Source organism: Tenrec ecaudatus, chromosome 9 (assembly GCF_050624435.1).
Source record: "Tenrec ecaudatus isolate mTenEca1 chromosome 9, mTenEca1.hap1, whole genome shotgun sequence".
NCBI classification, from domain to species: domain Eukaryota; kingdom Metazoa; phylum Chordata; class Mammalia; order Afrosoricida; family Tenrecidae; genus Tenrec; species Tenrec ecaudatus.
In genome coordinates this window covers 68,257,017-68,276,511 of record NC_134538.1, presented here as the reverse complement: position 1 = coordinate 68,276,511, position 19,495 = coordinate 68,257,017, and the positions used below count along the sequence as shown (strand labels likewise).

Sequence of the window (19,495 nt, the reverse complement as noted above, 5' to 3'; positions counted from 1 at the left end):
TGCATTAATAAAGAAATGCATTCATTATTTTTTAAAGTACAATATTTGTTTTCTTGCAGCCTGATGTGGGTTATATGGAGATGTAGAACACAATTATAAATGGCTGGGCTTTCTTTCGCTCTCTCTCTCTCTCTCTCTCTCTCTCTCTCTCTCTCTCTCTCTCTCTCTCTCTCTCTCTCTCTGGTCATCTGTCCTTTGGTGTGAAGCTCACAGAGTTCACAGCAGAAGCTTGCTCATTTCCTCTCCCTTCTGCTATCATGGGCGCTCCTGGGTCACAATCACTTCTGGCACAGTGACGGCCAAGCAATTCAAGACTCTCAAGCACAAGTGTAGGTGTTGGGTAGGTCTTGACTCTCTTATTCCATCTCCCACAATGTGTCCCTGTGGTCAGAGATCCCAACATCCCTCTTGGTTGTCTTGTGCCATGAGGGAGGGTTGACTCACTCACGGGAGCCTAGAAGAGGGCATTTCTATGAACTATGGAAACAAGCTTCTTAGTGCCATGCCCTCCCTAACACTTGTAACCTAATATGTGTGCGCATGTATCCTTGTGTGGATCTATGTGTGCATTTGTGTGTGCATGTGTGCGTACATGTATGCAAGTACATGCTAGAGGTCATATATTTAAATGCCTCTTCCATAAGTAACAGAATAGATGGAGGACGATTAAGAGTATGACAAAATGACAGGCAAATGCGCTGACACACCCTCGATTCTGGTTTTAAAAGTGCAGCAGGTCAAAAACTCCAAATCTGTGGCTGCATGTCACCTGAAGACAGCCCTTCCTCTCCATCCTATTACTATTGGCAGTAATTTACCACCAGGGATCCGAGGCCCGTGATTCGTACTGTTCAAATCATGCTTATTTTGTGCCTTAGGATAGCATTTTTGCTCCCCCCCGCCCCCCCCCCACGCCCACCACAAGAAGATGCATTTCCTTTGTGTGAATCTAGTGGAGTATAACAAATAGAGTAGGAGCCAGGCCCGTGGAGGCTGGAGCAAAGGAGTCAACATCACTGGGCACGAAAAGGAAGAAAAGGTGCCGACATTGATTGCGGTGATGACGGCATAGCCCTCTTGAGACGGATCAACTATCGAATTAGATGCTCTGTTGAGTAAAGCTCCATAAAAATGTTTTAGATATGTAAAAATTACAATCTTTTAAACATTTCATAAAATTAAGCTACATGGAGTCCCAGGGCTTCCTCAGGGGTGTCCCAGTAGGGACCTTGCGGGGAAGAAGCAGATTAATACCAAGTACAAATTGACTGTCACACTACCTCCATTCATCAGATAAGGCAGTCCCCACTTCATCTGTGCCATGTAGTAAGAAGTGGTGAAGAGAAAGGGCGTTGAGCTGACTGCCTGGATTTAAACCCCTCTACATTTGCCAGATCTGGGACTTTGGACAAGTTGTTTAAGCACTCCCCATACCTCGTTAATAGGATCACTGAATTAATATACATAATCCCACCACCACCCACATAAAACCCCACAATCCCATGGCCATTGAGTTCAGTCCAACTCATTAACACATGCTATAAAGTTTCCAAAGCTATCAATCTTTATGGGAGCACACAGCCTCATCTTTGCAGAACTGCCGGTGGGTTTGAACTGCCAACCTTGTGATTAGTAGTCCAATGCTTAACTGAAATTGCTTGCAAGACATAAAACCAGTTAACATCAAGGTGACTCCCAACTCATGCAACCCCCTGAGTGTCTAAGTACAACTAAACACCATTGGGTTTTCAGTGACCGACTTTTCAAAGATCACCAGGCTGTTCTCCACAGTCACCTTTAGCTGGCCTCAAACCTCTAGGCCTTCAGTGAACAGCTGAGCAAGTCACCATTTGCACCACCCAGAGACTCCCAAGCACTAATACCATGCCTGTCAGCGACATCCTGGGCTTTGGACTAGGTTCTATTCTTTTTTTTAAAAAAAAACATTTTATTAGGGGCTCATACAACTCTTATCACAATCCATACATTTACATACATCAATTGTATAAAGCACATCTGCATGCACATTCCCTGCCCCAATCATTCTCAAAGCATTTGCTCTCCACTTAAGCCCTTTGCATCAGGTCCTCTTTTTTTCCCCCTCCCTCCCCGCTCCCCCCTCCCTCATGTGCCCTTGATAATTTATAGATTGTTATTTTGTCATATCTTGCCCTATCCGGAGTCTCCCTTCCCTCCCTTCTCTGCCGTCCATCTCCCAGGGAGGAGGTCACATGTAGATCCTTGTAATCAGTTCCCCCTTTCCAACCCACTCACCCTCCACTCTCCCAGGGGTTCTATTCTTAACAGAATATTTTCATATAAAAAGTAAGTTGAAAACCCTTCAGTGCAACTTTTGTATTGGTTCTTTTAGAAAAAATAAGAACCTTGGGACTATAGCTACCACATCACTTCCAGGGGTAGGAAAAAAAGTCTTGGATCAGGGACTCTAAGGTCCAAAGTCCTTCCTGTCATGTGGCTCAGCCAGGGCAGGATTCCTTCCTATATCACGCCCAGTGAAGGGCTAGAGACTCTGCTCTCCCACACGTCTGCTGCCGATAAACACACTGCGGTGAGGCCGCTGTCTCCTACCAAGCAATAGCATTGGATAAAGAGGGAATATAAGCATACATTTTATGTTGTTCTGGCTGGACAAAATGTGAGAGAACAGCGAAAGAAAATTTTTTTAAGATTTTAAAATGTATAATCATCAATTATTTTAATTTTTCTATATTTGTCTCATAATCCTGTCATATATTAAGGGGTTCAAGGCATTCATGAAAAAAATGTTTTTACCCTCACTGTCCCTCTACCCTTCCAGTATCGCCACTCTCACCACTGGTCCTGACGGGTTCATCTGTCCTGGATTCCCTGTGTTTCCAGTTCCTATCTGTATCAGTGTACATCCTCTGGTCTAGCCAGATTTGTAAGGTAGAATTGGGATCATGATTGTGGGGGGCAGGAAACGTTCAAGAACTAGAAGAAAATTGTATGTTTCATCATTGCTGCACTGCACCCTGACAGACTCGTCTCCTCCCCACAGCCCTTATGCAAGGGGATGTCCGATTTCCCACAGATGGGCCCTGGGTCCCCCTCCACACTCCCCTCACTCACAATGCTATGTTTTTTTTTATTGTTGTTCTTTGATGCCTGATACCTGATCCCTTCGACACCCTGTGATCTCACAGGCTGGTGTGCTTCCTCCATGTGGGCTTTGTTTTTTCTCAGTTAGATGGCCTCTTGTTTATCTTACAGCCTATAGGGCCCCAGATTCTATGTCTTTTGACAGCTGGGCACCATCAGCTTTCTTCATTTCATTTGTTTATGCACCCGCTTTGTCTTCAGAGATCATGTTGGGGTAAAAAAAGTGGGAACAGATTACAAGGATCCTCATATAACCTCCTCCATGGGGGATGGACAGTGGAGAAGTGGGTAAAGGGAGACATCAGATGGTGTAATATATGACAAAATAATAATAATTTATAAATTATCAAGGGTTCATGGGGGAGGCAGAGGCGGGAGGTAAGAGAAAAATGAGGAGCTGATACCAAAGACTCAAGTAGAAAGCAAATGTTTTGAGAATGATGATGGCAACATATATACAAATTTGCTTGACACAATGGATGTACAGATTATGATAAGAGTCGTACAAGCCCCCAATCAAATGATTTAAAATTTTTTTAGCACTTCACAGTACATATGTAACAGATGAAAATATTACTTACAAAAAACAAAATATTTTTACCTTTCAATTTCATTTTTTCTTGAATGTTTTGAAGTCCTCACTTTACTCTTCAATAACTTAAATTAAGATATCCTATTATTAAGTTTATATTCTTATGTATTTCACATATGAGACCTTTAAAATTTTTTTCTAAATAGACATCCTGATTATTCTTTTCATCAGCGCTGTAATCTCCCATGCTTAGTATCATAACAAGCTACTTTTCACCATTTGTACATTCCAAAATATAATGAATGCATTCATTTATCTTGTTTTTTCCTTTTGAATTATGTCTTCAGGTTTTATCCCAGGAGAGGGTATTCTGAGTCGCAAGGGGGTGAATGTTTTTTAGGTCTGGACTACGCCAGCATCACTGACTTAATCATAGGTCTGCATCATAGTTGTGCTAAAGTCTCAATTACATGGAATAAGTCTTTTACATTATTTTTGCCTGTTTAATAATCAGAATAGTATTGGTGAAGAGTTTCTGAATTCCTACTTTTTACCCAATAAATTCTGATCCCAATGAGTTCTTTGTAGAACCACATACATTAAAGCTTCAAATATTAGAAGGCAGGTTCTTCCTTTGATCCTCGAAACGAAATGAAATTGTCCAAACAAACGATTTTTTTAACCCCTCTTTTGTTGTTGTTTTCCTGGAAAAGAGCATATTTCTTTTACTAGTTGTTCAGGAACTCTTTGCCACTACTGATATGAGAGAGAAATATACTACAAACCAGTGTCTTTGTTCCACGGTAAAGTGAGCTGGGTCTATCTGCTGTTTCTGCAGCCACTTCTGACAGCGCAGCAGTTGGCCTCTGCTGTAGCTGGCGTGATGCCTGGAGGCCCGCCCGCCCTCAACCAGCCGATCCTCATCCCCTTCAACATGGCTGGGCAGCTCGGAGGCCAGCAAGGGCTGGTCCTCACACTGCCCACAGCGAACCTCACCAACATCCAGGGGCTGGTGGCGGCAGCTGCAGCTGGAGGCATCATGACCCTGCCTTTGCAAAATCTACAAGGTAACCCACCGTGTCTGTCTGTCTGTCTGTCTGTCTGTCTGTCTGTCTGTCTGTCCCTGTGCTAGACAGAGCTCTGCCCTCTGGCGTTGTCTACAGCAGTTGGAGGAAAATAGCTCCAAATGTTGAAGGCGATCCAATCTTGCTTCTGCCATCGGGACGATACATGGTTTATGCTGGCAGCAAAGTTTCAAGTGATCTGTGTATCTTGGGTTTGGTCAGAACAATGGGCTTTATCAATCCCTATTTCCTAACTTTTAAGACTTCCAGGTCTTCTGGAAGCAGGTATGAGCAATCATTACATGAAATATCAAACACGTAGATGTGAAAGTACTAGGTGGTTTTTTGGAAGACCAGAGCTGTAACCACACCAGGTCTCTCATTTACCCATGTCCATGCATAGATTAGATGTTCTTTGTGTTAGAAATGGATGGCATAGCTCAAATCTAGGCATTGCTTACAGTAGTTACTTAATGATTGTTTTGCTTACCAAAAGAGACCTGGTGGCTTAGTGGTTACATGTTGGCTTGCGATCTGCAAGGTCCACAGTTCTAAACAACAAGCTGCTCCGAGGGAGAAAGATAAGACTTTCTCCTCCCGTGAAGAGTTGCAGTCTCAGAAACCCATGGGGGCAGCTCTACCCTGCCCTCTAGGGTCGCCATGAGTCAGAATTGACGGGATGGCAGTGAGCTTTCTGTTTGTTGTTTACCAAGCATAGTGTAGTCTTAACTATCAAACAAAAACTACATTATTTTGGGTTATATCTTGACCCAAATAAGGGTCATATTTTGACCCCAAATAATGTAGCTTTACAACAAAATTAAAGAGCTCTATATTAAACCTTTATATTACATAGGCATATAATAAAAGTCAGATTCTAAGTGTCCTCAGGAAAGGCAATACTGTTGATATAATAGAAAGTTTGACTTTGCTCGGATATTTGATAGTTTAATAGTCATTATGATGGAGAAATGACTAGAATCTGATTAGGATGACTTCTTGACTTACCAGTCTGTATTTATTTTAAGCCTATATTAAATAAAAATTTATTTATTTATACATTTATTTTGGACTAGCACATGATTTTTTCCATTGACATAAGTGCTAGCAATTCAGTTTTGTTTTCTTTTAGTGTTTTGTTGAATGAGGCTTTGGCTGAATATGTTATCAGAGCAACAGTTGAAAGTGCTATTTTAGTGGGTGTAAAATTGGGTCCTTCTTATAATTGACTGAGCAATTCAGAGCATCTGCGCATGGAAGAGAGGCAGACACTGTAAGAACTGGCTAATTCTCAGGTCAAACTTTTGACATCCTCGATGTTCTAAAGCCCTGCCTATCACTGCCACTTCTTGATTTTCATTTTAATGTTTAAAATAACTTCTCTTTTATACTATTAAGCTGTGCCAAGGAACCTACCTTTCATAAATCATGTATTCCCAGGACACGCTAACAAATTTGAGAGAGTGCTGGGAAGTCAGAATCTAGACTTGAGCAAATAAGGCAGGAACATCCAAGGTGAAGGCAGGAGCAGCAGAGTGTGAGGAGAGGCTCCTTAATGTAGACGGATGATGAAATCTTCATGAAGAAATGGGCATTATCAAAACACAGCCTTCCATTTGAAGCATTTGTGCATATGGGAATATAGAACATTATAAATAAACATAAGCTTGCAGAATGCCTGGGTCATGAATTAATCCTGCTTGGTTAAGATGGACGTGGAAGTCAGATCCTCACAAAACAAACCTAGTGTATCTTTATGAAGATTTAATATTCCAAAGATTTTATTACCTGTTATTTTAAGGTCCAAAATCATTGACCTGCTGTAATGTAAGTTTTCATCAAAACTTTCATTTTAGTTTTGCTTTATTATTAAATATTAGTATTATAGTGTACTTTGACTTTTTAAAAACAATTTTATTGGCACACATTCACAAATTGTACAATTCAATAGTGCAGCCATATTAAGAAGAGTTGTACAATCATGACCACAATCAATTATAGAATGTTTTCTTTGTTCTAATACTCATTGTTATTCGCTCCCCATTTCCCCCCAACCTCCCCTGCCACACCTCCAAGAAACCATTAATCCAGTTACTGTCTCTATAGATTTATATGAATTTCATATACAGAATGAATCTTGAGATTTGTGATACAGCTAATGAAACCGGTACAGTTTTGGGTTCTTAACCAATTTTCTATTATTATAATCTTCATAAGTCTATTGGTGTTAATAGTTAAACTCTGGTCCCCTAAATATCTACATTCTCATGATTCCCCTTCGTCTCCATTCCTGAGATTTTGATATGGTAGGAGTAGGTGGTTCCTATTACGTGCCGTCAAGTCATTTCTGACTCACAACAAACCAATGTCCAACAGAACGAAATGTTGTTCTGCGCCACCCTTCGAGCTGTTGCTGTACTGCAGCCACTGTCAGCTCCATTGCGAGTTCAATGATCCTTTGTTTTATTAACAATCCCTGCTTCTCCAGCGACTAGTCCTTGGCAAGAACGTGTCCAAAGTATGCCGGAAGAGGTCTTTCCATCCTCACTGTCAAGCAGCGCCCTGGCTGTGCGTCTTCTAAGCCTGAGAAGCTCATCGTTATGGCCGTTCATGCCATCTTTGATATTCTTCTCCAACCCCATTGTTCACATACGTGAACTCTTTTGCAATCTCCTTTATTCCTTGTCCAGCTTTTGCGTGTCCATGAGTAAGTTTGGCCAAAGACCACGCTTGAGTCCGGAGTATCTGAGTCCTGTGACATCTTTGCTTTGTAAGGCAGTCTTCCAGATTTGCCCAAGACAATGCATTGAGTTCCTGACTGCTGCCTCCATTAGCATTGACAGAGAATCCAGGTAAAGGAAGAGAAAATCCTGACAGCTCCTATCTTTTCTCTTTATCATGACATTGTTTATTGGTCGAGCTGTGAGGGTCTCTGTTTCCTTTATTGTGAGGTATAATTCGTACTGAAGGCTCTAGCCTTTGATCTCCATCAGTATTGAAAGTCCCTTTCCCTTTGAGCAAGCATCTGCATACTGGAGGTTGTTAATGAGTCTTCCTTCAATCCAAATGCCGCATTATTTTTTATATAGTTCAGCGTCTCAGTTTATTTGCTCATCGTGTAATTGAATAAGTAATGTGAAAGGACACAACCCTGGTGCACAGGATTAGGGAATTTCCATTCTCACAGTGTTGTGCATAGTTTATTGTGACCCATTAGTCAAGAGGACATAGGTAACCATCTTTCTGACTGCTCTGCTTTCAGCCACGATCCATCATATGTCAGCAATGATATTCCTTATTTCACATGTCCTTCTGCATCTTGCTTGTCTTTCTGGCTTACGTAGTTATTAAAACATCTCCAAATTGGAAGTTAACTAGTTCTAGGAAATTTCCCATAATTATTCTTACTAGTCCAGTCCATTCCCTCTACCTTCTTTTTTGACATCCTTACAAGGGAATGCCAATTCCCCAAATACTGTGAGGATTCCGAAAAAAATTCCACCTTCTGGTTTTTGCCCCTCCTTTCACGTTTCCCATGACATCCTCACCACCCAGACCTCGCTAGTCTTCATAGTAGTGACCAACTATCCTGCTTGCCTGCGACTCAAGTGGTACTTAATCCTGGAGATTTTCAGGGTCAAAGTCAAGAAGGTTCCAGGCAAACCAAAATGAATTCATCACCTATGAGACGTCCAAGGACAATATGAAGTGTGACTCTCCATAGTGTTCCATATCCCCAAGGTTTCCAAACTAGTGACTACTATTTGCAAGATTGGGACTATCAAAACTGATCAGGCAATCTCCCAACTTTTAGGGTACCAACTGTAGGCTCTGACAACTCCCTAGGAAATATGTCTTAGATTTGTGTTGCTTCTCAACTTACATTATAAAAGGTAGTGGGGCTGTTGGGCCTCTGCCTGATTTTATTCTTCCAGAAATGTGTGTGTAAAGCGGTGTGTGTGTGTGGTGATTTGTCCTCATGGATCCTTCTTGGAGTCCCTGATAATGCACATAGTTGAAGCTCTTGAAGGCCACTCAAAAGGTTAGACATTTGAGTCTACCCGGAGATGCCTTAGAAAGGCCTGGCAATTTACTTCTAAAAATAATATGACAGTGTCAACTTTATGGAGCACAGCTCTTTGACACAGGTGGAGTTACCAAGATATAGACCAAACTAGATGAGCACGCAATTAATTTTAGTTTTAATTTTAGTTCTTGTTTGCTTCCCTCACCACCCAGAGCCTCCTGGTGTTAGGTGCTGTCAAGTGGGTTCCAGTTCACAAGAAGTCTGTGTATAGCAGAAGGAAACACTACCTGGTCTGTGCCTTCTTCACAATTGTGTTTCTGTTGGAGCACATCAGTGCAGCCACTGCATCAGCCCATCTGGTCCAAGGTCTTCCTCTTTTTAAATTCCCTCTACTTTACCAGGCATCCTGTCCTTCTCCAGGACTGGTTTCTCCTGATAATATGTCCAAAGTATATAACACATATGAAGTCTCACCATGTTTGCCTCTAAGGGACATTCTGGCCATACTTCTTCCAAGATAGATCTGTTTATTATTTTGCCCACAGTACTTTCAATATTCTTTGCCAGCACCATATTTCAAAAGCATGGATTCTTCTTTGTTTTTTTATCCCATATCCCATGTTAATATGCATATGAGGTGTTTGAAAATATTCTGGCTGGATTAGGCATACCCTAGCCTCTAGTCTAGAGGAATTAAATCACTGAAAAGCATAAGCTGTTTGGAGACATTTTCCCTTTTGCCAGGACATTCATAGCTTTGAGAGCAAAAGGAGCTCTCTCGCATCTTGGAAGCATTACTGCAGTTCCTATCTGAGACCGTATCCAGCAAGTGCTTTGCATTGCTATAAAAGGGACCATATTGTCCAGCAGACAACCCATATGACATAGATGGGCTTTCCTTTCCTCCTCGAGGATGGGGTCTTACTGTATTGAGATATTTGAGATTAAGCAGGTAGAAATCTTGTGGGATCCTGAGATGAGGTTTGGACATTAGGGAATCCAGTGAGCCCCCAGGCTGCAAACTGTCCTCCTCTGTGCCCCAGCAAGCAGACTTCTAGAATGACTAATAGTCAGTTGCCCACCTTCTACGTCTTCCTTGTATTAGTTTCCTTGGGCTGTTGTTACAAAGTATAACAAACTAAGTGACTTTAAAGGACATACATTTATTTAGCTTGGCATTCCAGAAATGTATGGTCAGAGTATCTGTCATACTGTTTGCTTCTGAGGTTTGAAGGGAAAAAAAAAATCTACCCTACACTTCCAGCTTCTGAGAACTCCAGGCATTCTTTGGTTTGCACCCCAGCATCTCCTGGCATTCTTACTGAACATTTACAGGACGTCCTCTCTCTGCATCTCTTCTCTTTTGGACTAAGACCCACCCTACTTGAGTGTGCCTTCATTTTACTTTAACTGATGCCACCTTCATAGATTACTTTCAAACTCGCTCGCATGCACAGGTACAGGACTTAGACTTCAACCTATGCATATCTTTGTAGGAGACATTGTTCAGTGTATAATGCTTCAGCATGGTTTTTCTTTACTAAACTGGATGATGTTGGTTAGCTAAAACTGTTGGCTCATTTCTGCCCTAGTGTGTGTCCTGTGGACAATTGCATCTTTCCAGCTCATGTATCCATTAAGAACCTTCCATTGATGTCCTATCTCCATCACCTCTATCTTTTTTCCTGTCTTCAAACTTCCTGTTTTCCTATTTCAGAAAGTATATATCTAAACTTCAAGCACTCAAAAAGAGAATAATTCCTTTTTTATACTATGCTACCTGGCCAGACCAGTGACTCCTAGTCCAAGGCTGGGTGTTCACCCTTGTCCAGTCAGTGGTACTATGGGTGGGAGGGGAAGCCAGGATGGCTTGGTACTGAACATGGCCACTCAGGCTTAAGAAACATGCTCTTTCATGAGCAGAAGGGCAAATGGGCATAGAAGGCATTCTATTGGACAGTCTGCTGGCATAACTGAATAGATCAGTATGGCTTCTCCCCCCACCCCCACCCTTTGGTGTAGAATGAGATTGTGATCATTTCTGATCTAAGATGTCAAGAGTAGAGTCTAGATTCTGGCTATTTTAAGGGAAATTCTGGTTAAAATGTAAGCCATAAATGCTCTAATCTGAGATAAGACCTAGAAATGGCACAATCCACACACCTTGGGTCCTACAAGTAGGTGAAGTGTATTGCCCTCTCCTGCCTCAACTTAGGAGCTCTGGTGGTACTGTAGGGTCAGCTGCTCAGGTTGGTGGTTCAAATCCAACAGTCACTCTACAGTTATTTCTCCCATAAAGATTCACAGCTTCAGAACCCCTTTATTGGGTTGTTATTAGTTGGAATAGACTCAATGGCAGTGGTCTGAGCTTTAGTTTTTACTTCCCTGTGGAATACCGTATATACTCGTGTATAAGACAAGTTTTTCAGGACAAGAAATGTGCTGAAAAACAGGGGTTCAGCTTATATATGGGTCAGTGGTACCCCGGCGAGGTGTAACATCTCGCAGGTGATTGCCGTTCCTCTGCTGTTCATTCAAAGCCCCCCTGACACTGCAGGGCTTTGAATGTTTGTTTACTCACATCTAACCAATCAGAACCATCCTATGATGTGGATGGCTCCAATTCGCAGAAGCACACGCAGTGATTCACTTACGACGGCAGCCGAACTGGTAAGGATGTGTCTGTGGCTGCACTTCATCTCTCCCCTCTGGTCTCTGTGTTAATTCACATGCTACATCCCCCACCCTAGGCTTATACTCGAGTCAATCAGTTTTTCTGGTTTCCCAGGTAATAATTAGGTACCTCAGCTTATACTCGGGTTGGCTTATATTCGAGTATATATGGTAGTCTTTTTCTATGTCCAAATACCTGCAGGCCTCACCTACTCGTGAGCGCCCCATTGCTGGGTCCTTTGTTGCTCATGTTTCTGTGGTTTCAGCAGACTATCAACAAGCCCATCCTGTGAAAGACAACTGGTATTTGTTATTGGTTGTTGTTAGGTGCCCTCCAGTGGGTCCCCGCTCCTAGCAGCCCTGTGTCTAACAAAATGAAACACTGGCCAGTCCTGTGACAGCCTCTTGGTCATTGCTGTGTTTAAACCCAATGTCATGCCCACTGTGTCAATCCATCTTGCTAACGGGCTCCTTACTGGCACCAAGTCAGTTGTGACTGATAGTGACTATTTTGCATTGGTTAATATTTTCTAATACACTTCTCTGGGTTCTAATACCCATTGCAATGATGACACAGAACTAACAAGATTCATGATCAATGGGTTCATTAAGGAATTTTACAAGTTGTCATGCCAGTGTTCATCAAGATATGCTACAAAGATCATTTAGGTCTTCTAATAAATGCCCCAAAGGGTATACCACTTCACTGGAAGCGTCCTCCATAAGGCATTCAGCTCAAGTTCCATGTGTCAGCAAACCCACAGTTACCCTACTAAATACCCAGAGGCACCCAACTTCTCAAGGCAGCCTCCTGCACCGAAGCACTCAGCTTTACTTGCTTCCTGGGTTGGAAAGCCTACCACTCTGTTCAACACTTTGGCTCCTGGTTTGGCTGCTGCTATAGCTGTCTTGTGGATTCAGGAGGTTCGCTGCACAGGGATCTCCAATCCATTACACGCACTCCACTCCTGGCCCTCGATGGTAATGATAATGATATCCTTCCTCTTGCTTCTCATAGGGCTCATTGTATACGCAGCAGGATTGATAATTCAGGGAATTCTGTTCACAATTACTCACAGATAAATCTTCCCATTATCTTTTCCTGCCTCCTTACTAGATCCATAGGTAGGAGTTAGAGACTGTGGCCAGAAAAGCCAGGTAAATAATTCACGGCCCCTGCAGTGACCCTATAGGAGAGAGTATAACTGCCCCAATGGGGTTCCAACACTGTAATTTTACAGCAGTGAAACCTTCCTTGTCTTTCTTTCATAGGGTGCCTGGTCGGTTGGAACTGCTGACCTTATGTTTAGTAGCCCAGTGCACAACCTACTACGTCACCAAAGGAAACCTTAAGCATGGGAAATTACTAAACACTGCCACAAGCTTTGTAAACTCTTAAAAATAAGTGCCTCTGATTTTGTTTATTTTCTTTCAAAACACATAACCACAGCCCCAAACCCAACCCACTGCCATGGATTTGCTAACAACTTCTAGTAACCCTGTGTAAGGTTTCGAGGGTAGTGATGAGGGCAGTTAGCCTTCGCTTTCTCCCTTCGAGTAGTTGGTGGGCTTAACCTGCAGTCCAGCACTTCTTGACAGTGTCACCAGAGCTTCCCAGACACATGTATGAAGAATGTCATTTGCAGTCATTCTAATGTGGGAGCAGGGATGATTATTTGATGCATCAAAATAAATGCCTTCTTAGGGAATTCATGCCAAAATGATAGATTTTCTTGATTTTTAAGTGATGCCCCCCCAAATAGATACTAGATACAGTTTTGACACTCATACTAACACAGAAAGGGGGTTAAAAGGAGAGCAGAGATAGTTCTGCCTCTGGAAATGACCTAGGACAAAGGATTCAGGTCAGCGTCTCCTTCTCAAGGCACCGGTCAGAATGACTCACGAATCACAAGAGGGCCACATAATGGAGAATATCAATGTGCTAAGGAGAAGATTTATATCAAAGTGTGAACACTCCCGTTAAGTCAAGCATAACATTTAAATTAATGACCGAAAATACATTAAAGAGTGCTGCTTAACATGAACATGGAAAAGCAATTAGTTTGAAGGCAAGTTGAAAATTCAAGGCCAAGGAGGGTTCCCTGCCCTTAAGTCTGCCAGGAAACCTGCCCTGCTTTTCCTTTGACTCCCCAAAGTCAAATCTGGGCGTGGTAACATGTGTAAGAATAGTGTAGGGGTTAAGAATTCCATGCACAGATTATTTCCCATTTTCCTTTTGATTTTGTGTTAATTGAGGTATTATATGTGGAACATAAGATACAAAAATCCTGAGTGCTCGGTTCCATGAGGTTTAATGAGGCATACACCCCTACGACTGCCACCACAATCAATACATAGAATATTTCTTCCTTACCCCCTAAAGTTTCCTCTGTTAACCTTTCCAGAAAACTGCCCTTCATCTAACAAGGTAACCACCAATCTGATTTCAGTCCCAGTAGATTGAGTTGGCCTCTTATAGAACACCACATAAATGGATCCATGTAGTGTGCATTCTTTGTTGCCTTTCTTTCATTCAGCTATATGTTTTTGAGGTTTGTGTATTGTGTGTATCAATATACCATTTGTTTTTATTTCTGGGTAGTGTTTCAATCTATAAATATACCAGTTTGCTTGCCCATGGGATCCCAATGGCCCTGTGAGCCAACTTCACGTGGTCCCCTTTCCTGGAGGTAGGGAGAAGCTTCCTCCACTGGGCATCTCCAGAGAAGCAACCCTTGCTCATTGTTCTGTAGCCTTTGACTACATCTTCTCAGAGATTCTTCTCTGTCTGTTAACAACTTTGACCACATCTGAAGAAAAATTACATAGAAGATTTTTTTGGTGGGTTTTCTCAATCCTAATGTGTCTTGTGGAAGTTTGGGGAGCTGAACGGTTGCTTGAAATTTCCAGCATTTAAAGTTGTAGTTTCTTGAGGGACGCAGGGAGCCCTGGTGGCATAGTGTTTGTACATTGCGTTGCTAATTGAAAGGTCGGCAGTTTGAAACTACCAGCCAACTTCATGGGAGAAAGACAGGCTTTCTACTCCTTACAAGAATTACAGTCTCAGGAACTGACAGTAGTCATTGTACCCTGTCCTATAGAGTCACTATGAGTCAGAATTGACTCGATGGCAGTGAATTTAGTTTGGGGATTGGGAATGTAGACTTTCAGATATCAGGACTGCTCCTGATCTTTTTGTTTCAGCAAGTTCCAAGTATCAAAGTTTTCCCCAAGAGACAGGAGAGGCTTTCAAAAAGTTCATGAAATAATGACGCATCTTTTAACTCCATTTTCATAACTTTTTGAAATCTCCTCATACATCCTAAATCTAAGTTATTTTGTCTCATTATTCCCATTACTCTGCCCAAACACACACTTTTCTTTTTAAATCATTTTATTGGGGACTCTTTTAAAATTAATCGTTTTATTAGGGGCTCATAAAACTCTTATCATAATCCATACATACATCAATTGTGTAAAGCACATCTGTACATTCACTTCCCTCATCATTCTCAAAACATTTGCTCTCCACTTAGCCCCTGCATCAGGCAGGTCCCCATTTTTCCCCTTCCTCCCTGCACCACCCCCCATGAATCCTCGATAATTTACAAATTATTTTGTCATATCCTGCCCTGTCCAACGTCTCCCCTCACCCACCCTTCCATTGTCCGTCCCCCAGGGAGGAAGTCACATGTAGATCCCTGCAATTGGTTCCCCATTTCCAACCCACCCTCCCTCTATGTTCCCAGTATCACCATTCATACCACTGGTTCTGAAGGGATCATCCACCCTGGATTGCCTGTGTTTCTGGTTACTGTCTGTACCAGTGTACATCTTCTAGTCTAGCAAGACTTGCAAGGTAGAATTGGGATCAGGATAGTGGGGTGGAGGTAGCATTTAGGAACTAGAGGAAAGTTGTACGTTTCATTGTTGCTACATTGCACCCTGTCTGGCTCGTCTCCTCCCCAAGACCCCTCTGCAATGGGATCTCCAGTGGCTTAAAAATGGGCTTTAGGTCTCCAGTCCATACTCACCCCCTCATTCACTATGGTAAGATTTTTTGTTCTGATGATGCCTGATACTTGGTCCCTTGGACACCTCGTGGTTGTACCAGCAGGTGTGCTTCTTTCATGTGGGCTTTGTTGCTTCTGAGCTAGATGGCCGCTTGTTTAGCTTCAAGCCTTTAAGACCCAGACGCTATATCTTTTGATAGCCAGGCACCATCAGCTTCCTTTGCCACATTTGCTTATGCACCCATTTGTCTTCAGCGATTGTGTCATGGAGGTGAGCACACAATGATATGATTTTTGTTCTTTGATGCCTGATAACTGATCCCTTCGGCATCTTGTGATCACACAGGCTGGTGCACTTCTTTCATGTTGGCTTTGTTGCTTCTGAGCTAGGTGGCCGCTTGTTTAACTTCAAGCCTTTAAGACCCCAGATGCTACATCTTTTGATAGCTGGGCACCATCAGCTTTCTTCACCACATTTTCTTGATTCACCCGCTTTGTCTTGAGCCATTGTGTTGGGAAGGTGAGCATCATAGAATGCCAATTTAATAGAAAAAAGTATTCTTGCATTGAGGGAGTACTTGAGTGGAGGCCCAAGAAACACTTTTAAATGTAATAAACTTCAGGGTGAAGGCACTCTGGTCTCCTTGGTGTTCTGTGAACATGTTCCTGCCCAAGGGCCTATGCGCTTAGACTCCAGCATTCTTCTCCACAAAGTATCAAACCTAACTCCCTCTCATCCCCCAGCACTCCTGTCCTCCTTATATGCTTCCTTTCTGACAACGCCTTCTCCTGTCTCATGCTGCTGTGAGGCACCATTGAGTCCGGTGTGAGTTATATATGCCTATGTACTCTGGTAGGAAATACCCACACACACCCCACTCCCCTGCACCAACCTCACAATCATAGCTACGCTTTGCTGTACATACATTGTGATAGCCATTGTGTCAGTACATCTTACTGTGGATCTTCCTCTTTTTCGCTTACCCTCTATTTTACTGAGCATGATGTCCTTTTCTCAGGACCAGTCCCCCTTGATGACATTTCCAAACTTTGTGAGACAGAGTCTCACTGTCCTCCCTTCTAAAGAGCATTCTGACTATACTTCTTCCAAGACTGAGAAATATGTTTTCTAGCAGTCCATGGTACTTTCCATTTTCTTTGCCGACAGCATAACCTAAAGACACCAATTTCTCCGGTCTTGGACCCTCGGCACCACCTTAAAATCTCAAGATAAAAAATGCTCGAATCTTATCCTTTCTACCAGAAGCAATACTGTCATGCTTAGCTCTTGCACTATGGAGGAGGACCACTTCGTACAACTTATCTGGAATATCCTAATCCTGTCAGACTGCCCCTACGATGCAAACCCTAGAACAAGCATGTTTGTTTAGCTCAGGAACGTGGCCCAAGAATATTAGAAGTATGCTTGATCCAATAGTTTCTCCAGAATGAATGAATGAATTTGAAAGTCAGGAGAAAAGAGGAGAGCCGTCTATGTCAAGAAGGCTTGAGGAGCGTGGAATCCGATGCCAATGGTTGATTGTTGTGCAGGTGGAGATGAGGGTAGTGAGAAATCACACTGGGAGATGGGAAAAAGCACTTGCTGCCTACTCAACTCCATCTCTTGGTGCCCCACCCCCATGAAGTTTCCAAATAGGGTTTTCAATGGTTACTTTTTGCAGAACTTTTTTCCAATGTGTGTCTGCACTGACCCAAGAGTTCCACCTTTTGGTTAGTAGCATGCTTGTAACGCTCAAAGTCTCCAGAAGAGCAGGAAGATGGCATTTCTAGAGTCCTGGATGTCTCTCCTCTGGGCAACATGTGGCTATCAAAGGACTTGAGCAGTTACTACATGAGGGGGTTCTGTAGCAAGCGCTGATGCAGACAGCCTCATTATGAGCTTCACATTCATTATGAATGAGTGATATCTAGTACTCAGTAGACTGCCTTTCAACCTGCTTGTTCTTAAGGACTGAAGATGAAATTGTCAGTAAGGCTCAGGTGGGTTAGGTTGGAACATGTTCTGGACATTGTGGTACCATGCATGAACAAACCACGTCTTTGGCCACACATGCTGCCTTTTTTATTTTATTGACTTTTGTCCTCATGGAGTAGGGCTCTGAATTGTTTCAGACTGATTCCATCAGGCCTGCAGAGTGAAACTGGAAGCTATAGGAACTTAAAAAAAAAGAAGTGACCAAGAATGACAACCAGATGGAAAAATTCATGAGTCCAAGCTTGGAACAGGAGAGCTGGAAGGAGTGTAATGGGTGCTTTTAGCCACCTGGTGTGGAGGATAGATTATTGGTAAAACTGAGGAGAGTAACATATCTTTAAAGTAGTATAATTGGTCACCAGCTTTGAACCAAGTGTCAGGGCAAGAGATTTGATTTCTAAACAGCACATATGACGTCAGAGCGATTACATTTCTAGCAGGGCTACAACCCATCATTTTACCAAGCTCCGTTATCACTCTACTTCACCCAAATTTTAAACCTGTGTATGTTCTGATTACGCTTCCTGGACCAGGCTGAAGCAGTCAAAAGTCCTGTATTCAAGTGGTACCCATATTAGGAAAGTTGATTGAATCAATATTTATACACAGTTCGTGGAAGACAATGGCAGCAATGACATGGACTTTACAGGCAAGATTTAGACCATTCAGGGGAGAGTACAAGACAGAACCAGCCATAGTGCTTAGAAATGAGAAGAGCTGGCTCTGGCTTTAGTGTGCCATAATTTCTCAGCCTCAACTACCTGGCTGACTGTCACCAAATCCAATATTAAAAATACCCAGTACATAAATTCATATTCTCCGTGTTATTCTGAAGAGCCCCACGTGACATGCCATACAATAATACCAAATCCGCTATCAAGAAGTTAAGAAAAGTAGTTGCAATGTGTCTTACTTTGGCAGTTTTTCAAACCTCCAATGTCTCCAAGGATTCATGCTTTTTATTTAAAATACCTGGAGAAGCCCGTTGTGCAGTACATTATCCTTGAAGCGGGCGTCACGGAGGCACTGGGGCATGGATTAAACTGGAAGCCCCGAATGAGGAGTGGGACGAGTCTAGTGCGTACTTCAGAGATACTGTCAATAGAGTAAAGCATTGTCAAAGGATAATGGCTTCCAGCTGCCACATACATGTCAAAGCCAAGCCAAGACATTTATTTTCAAAGCTAAAGGCAGGGAAGCAACGTGATCCCCGGGTTGCACATAAGAAGGCTGTAAATCTATCTGGGCTTTTGATGGCATCTAGCAATGTGTCTACACCAGCGTGTGCAAACTGAATTCGATGATAAGAGTTTGCAAGAGTGACGAGCTGGTTTCCAAGATGGCTTCTGCTCAGATGGCACTGGTGCTGAAGTCGGCAAAGGACTGTGATTGAAATCCTTCGCGATCACCCTCCATGATGAAGAATGAGCAGGAAATATGCCCTGGGTCAGCTTTCCTCTGGAATCCAGTCAGAGGACTTCTCGAGCTGTGGAAGCATCTATGTAAAGGAGGTAGATGTGAAAATATAACAAAGTGGTCCCCATTTCTTTCTGCCCACTTTTTCATGAGCTAGTACCCCCCTAAAAGTCCCCTTTTCTCTTATGTATATAATACCTGAAGGTAGCCTCCCAGCAAGAGATCGCTGTTAGTATTTCTCAGCCTCTCTAGGAAAAAGCTAGCCCTCACTTTCTGCTAGGAACTGTGCACAAGGATTGGTGGAGTCCACAAATACTTACTCACTAAGCATCTGCTGTTTTCCAGGCATGGGGGTAGGCGCAGGGATGTGGAGTTTAGTGAGAAGGACACTGCAGTCACTCAGGAAAGAAGTGATGGTGGAAGTGATGAACAAGAGCTTGATTTGGGGACCATTCAGAAGGTGGGTTTGATAGTATTTGGTGATGGACTGAATATGTAGCTGTCTAGGAGGAAAGATGCACAGATGACTAGTCCTGTTTGATGTGGTTGATTCCAGTTCCCTGTGACATGTTCAAATGAAGTACTAGGGACCAGTTGGAACTACACGGGTCAGGAACAGAGGTTTGTGTC

At 42.7% G+C, this 19,495-nt stretch overlaps 1 protein-coding gene across 3 annotated transcripts in view; it reads left to right on the top strand.

Annotated features, from left to right (window-relative positions):
* Positions 1-19,495, top strand: part of POU6F2 (POU class 6 homeobox 2) — a 618,450-nt gene that overhangs the window by 267,362 nt on the left and 331,593 nt on the right. For all 3 annotated transcript variants that reach the window (XM_075557538.1, XM_075557540.1, XM_075557539.1), the window contains exon 4: positions 4,512-4,740. In XM_075557538.1, coding sequence (XP_075413653.1) covers positions 4,512-4,740 — 229 coding nt within the window. The remainder of the gene's footprint in view (positions 1-4,511; positions 4,741-19,495) is intronic.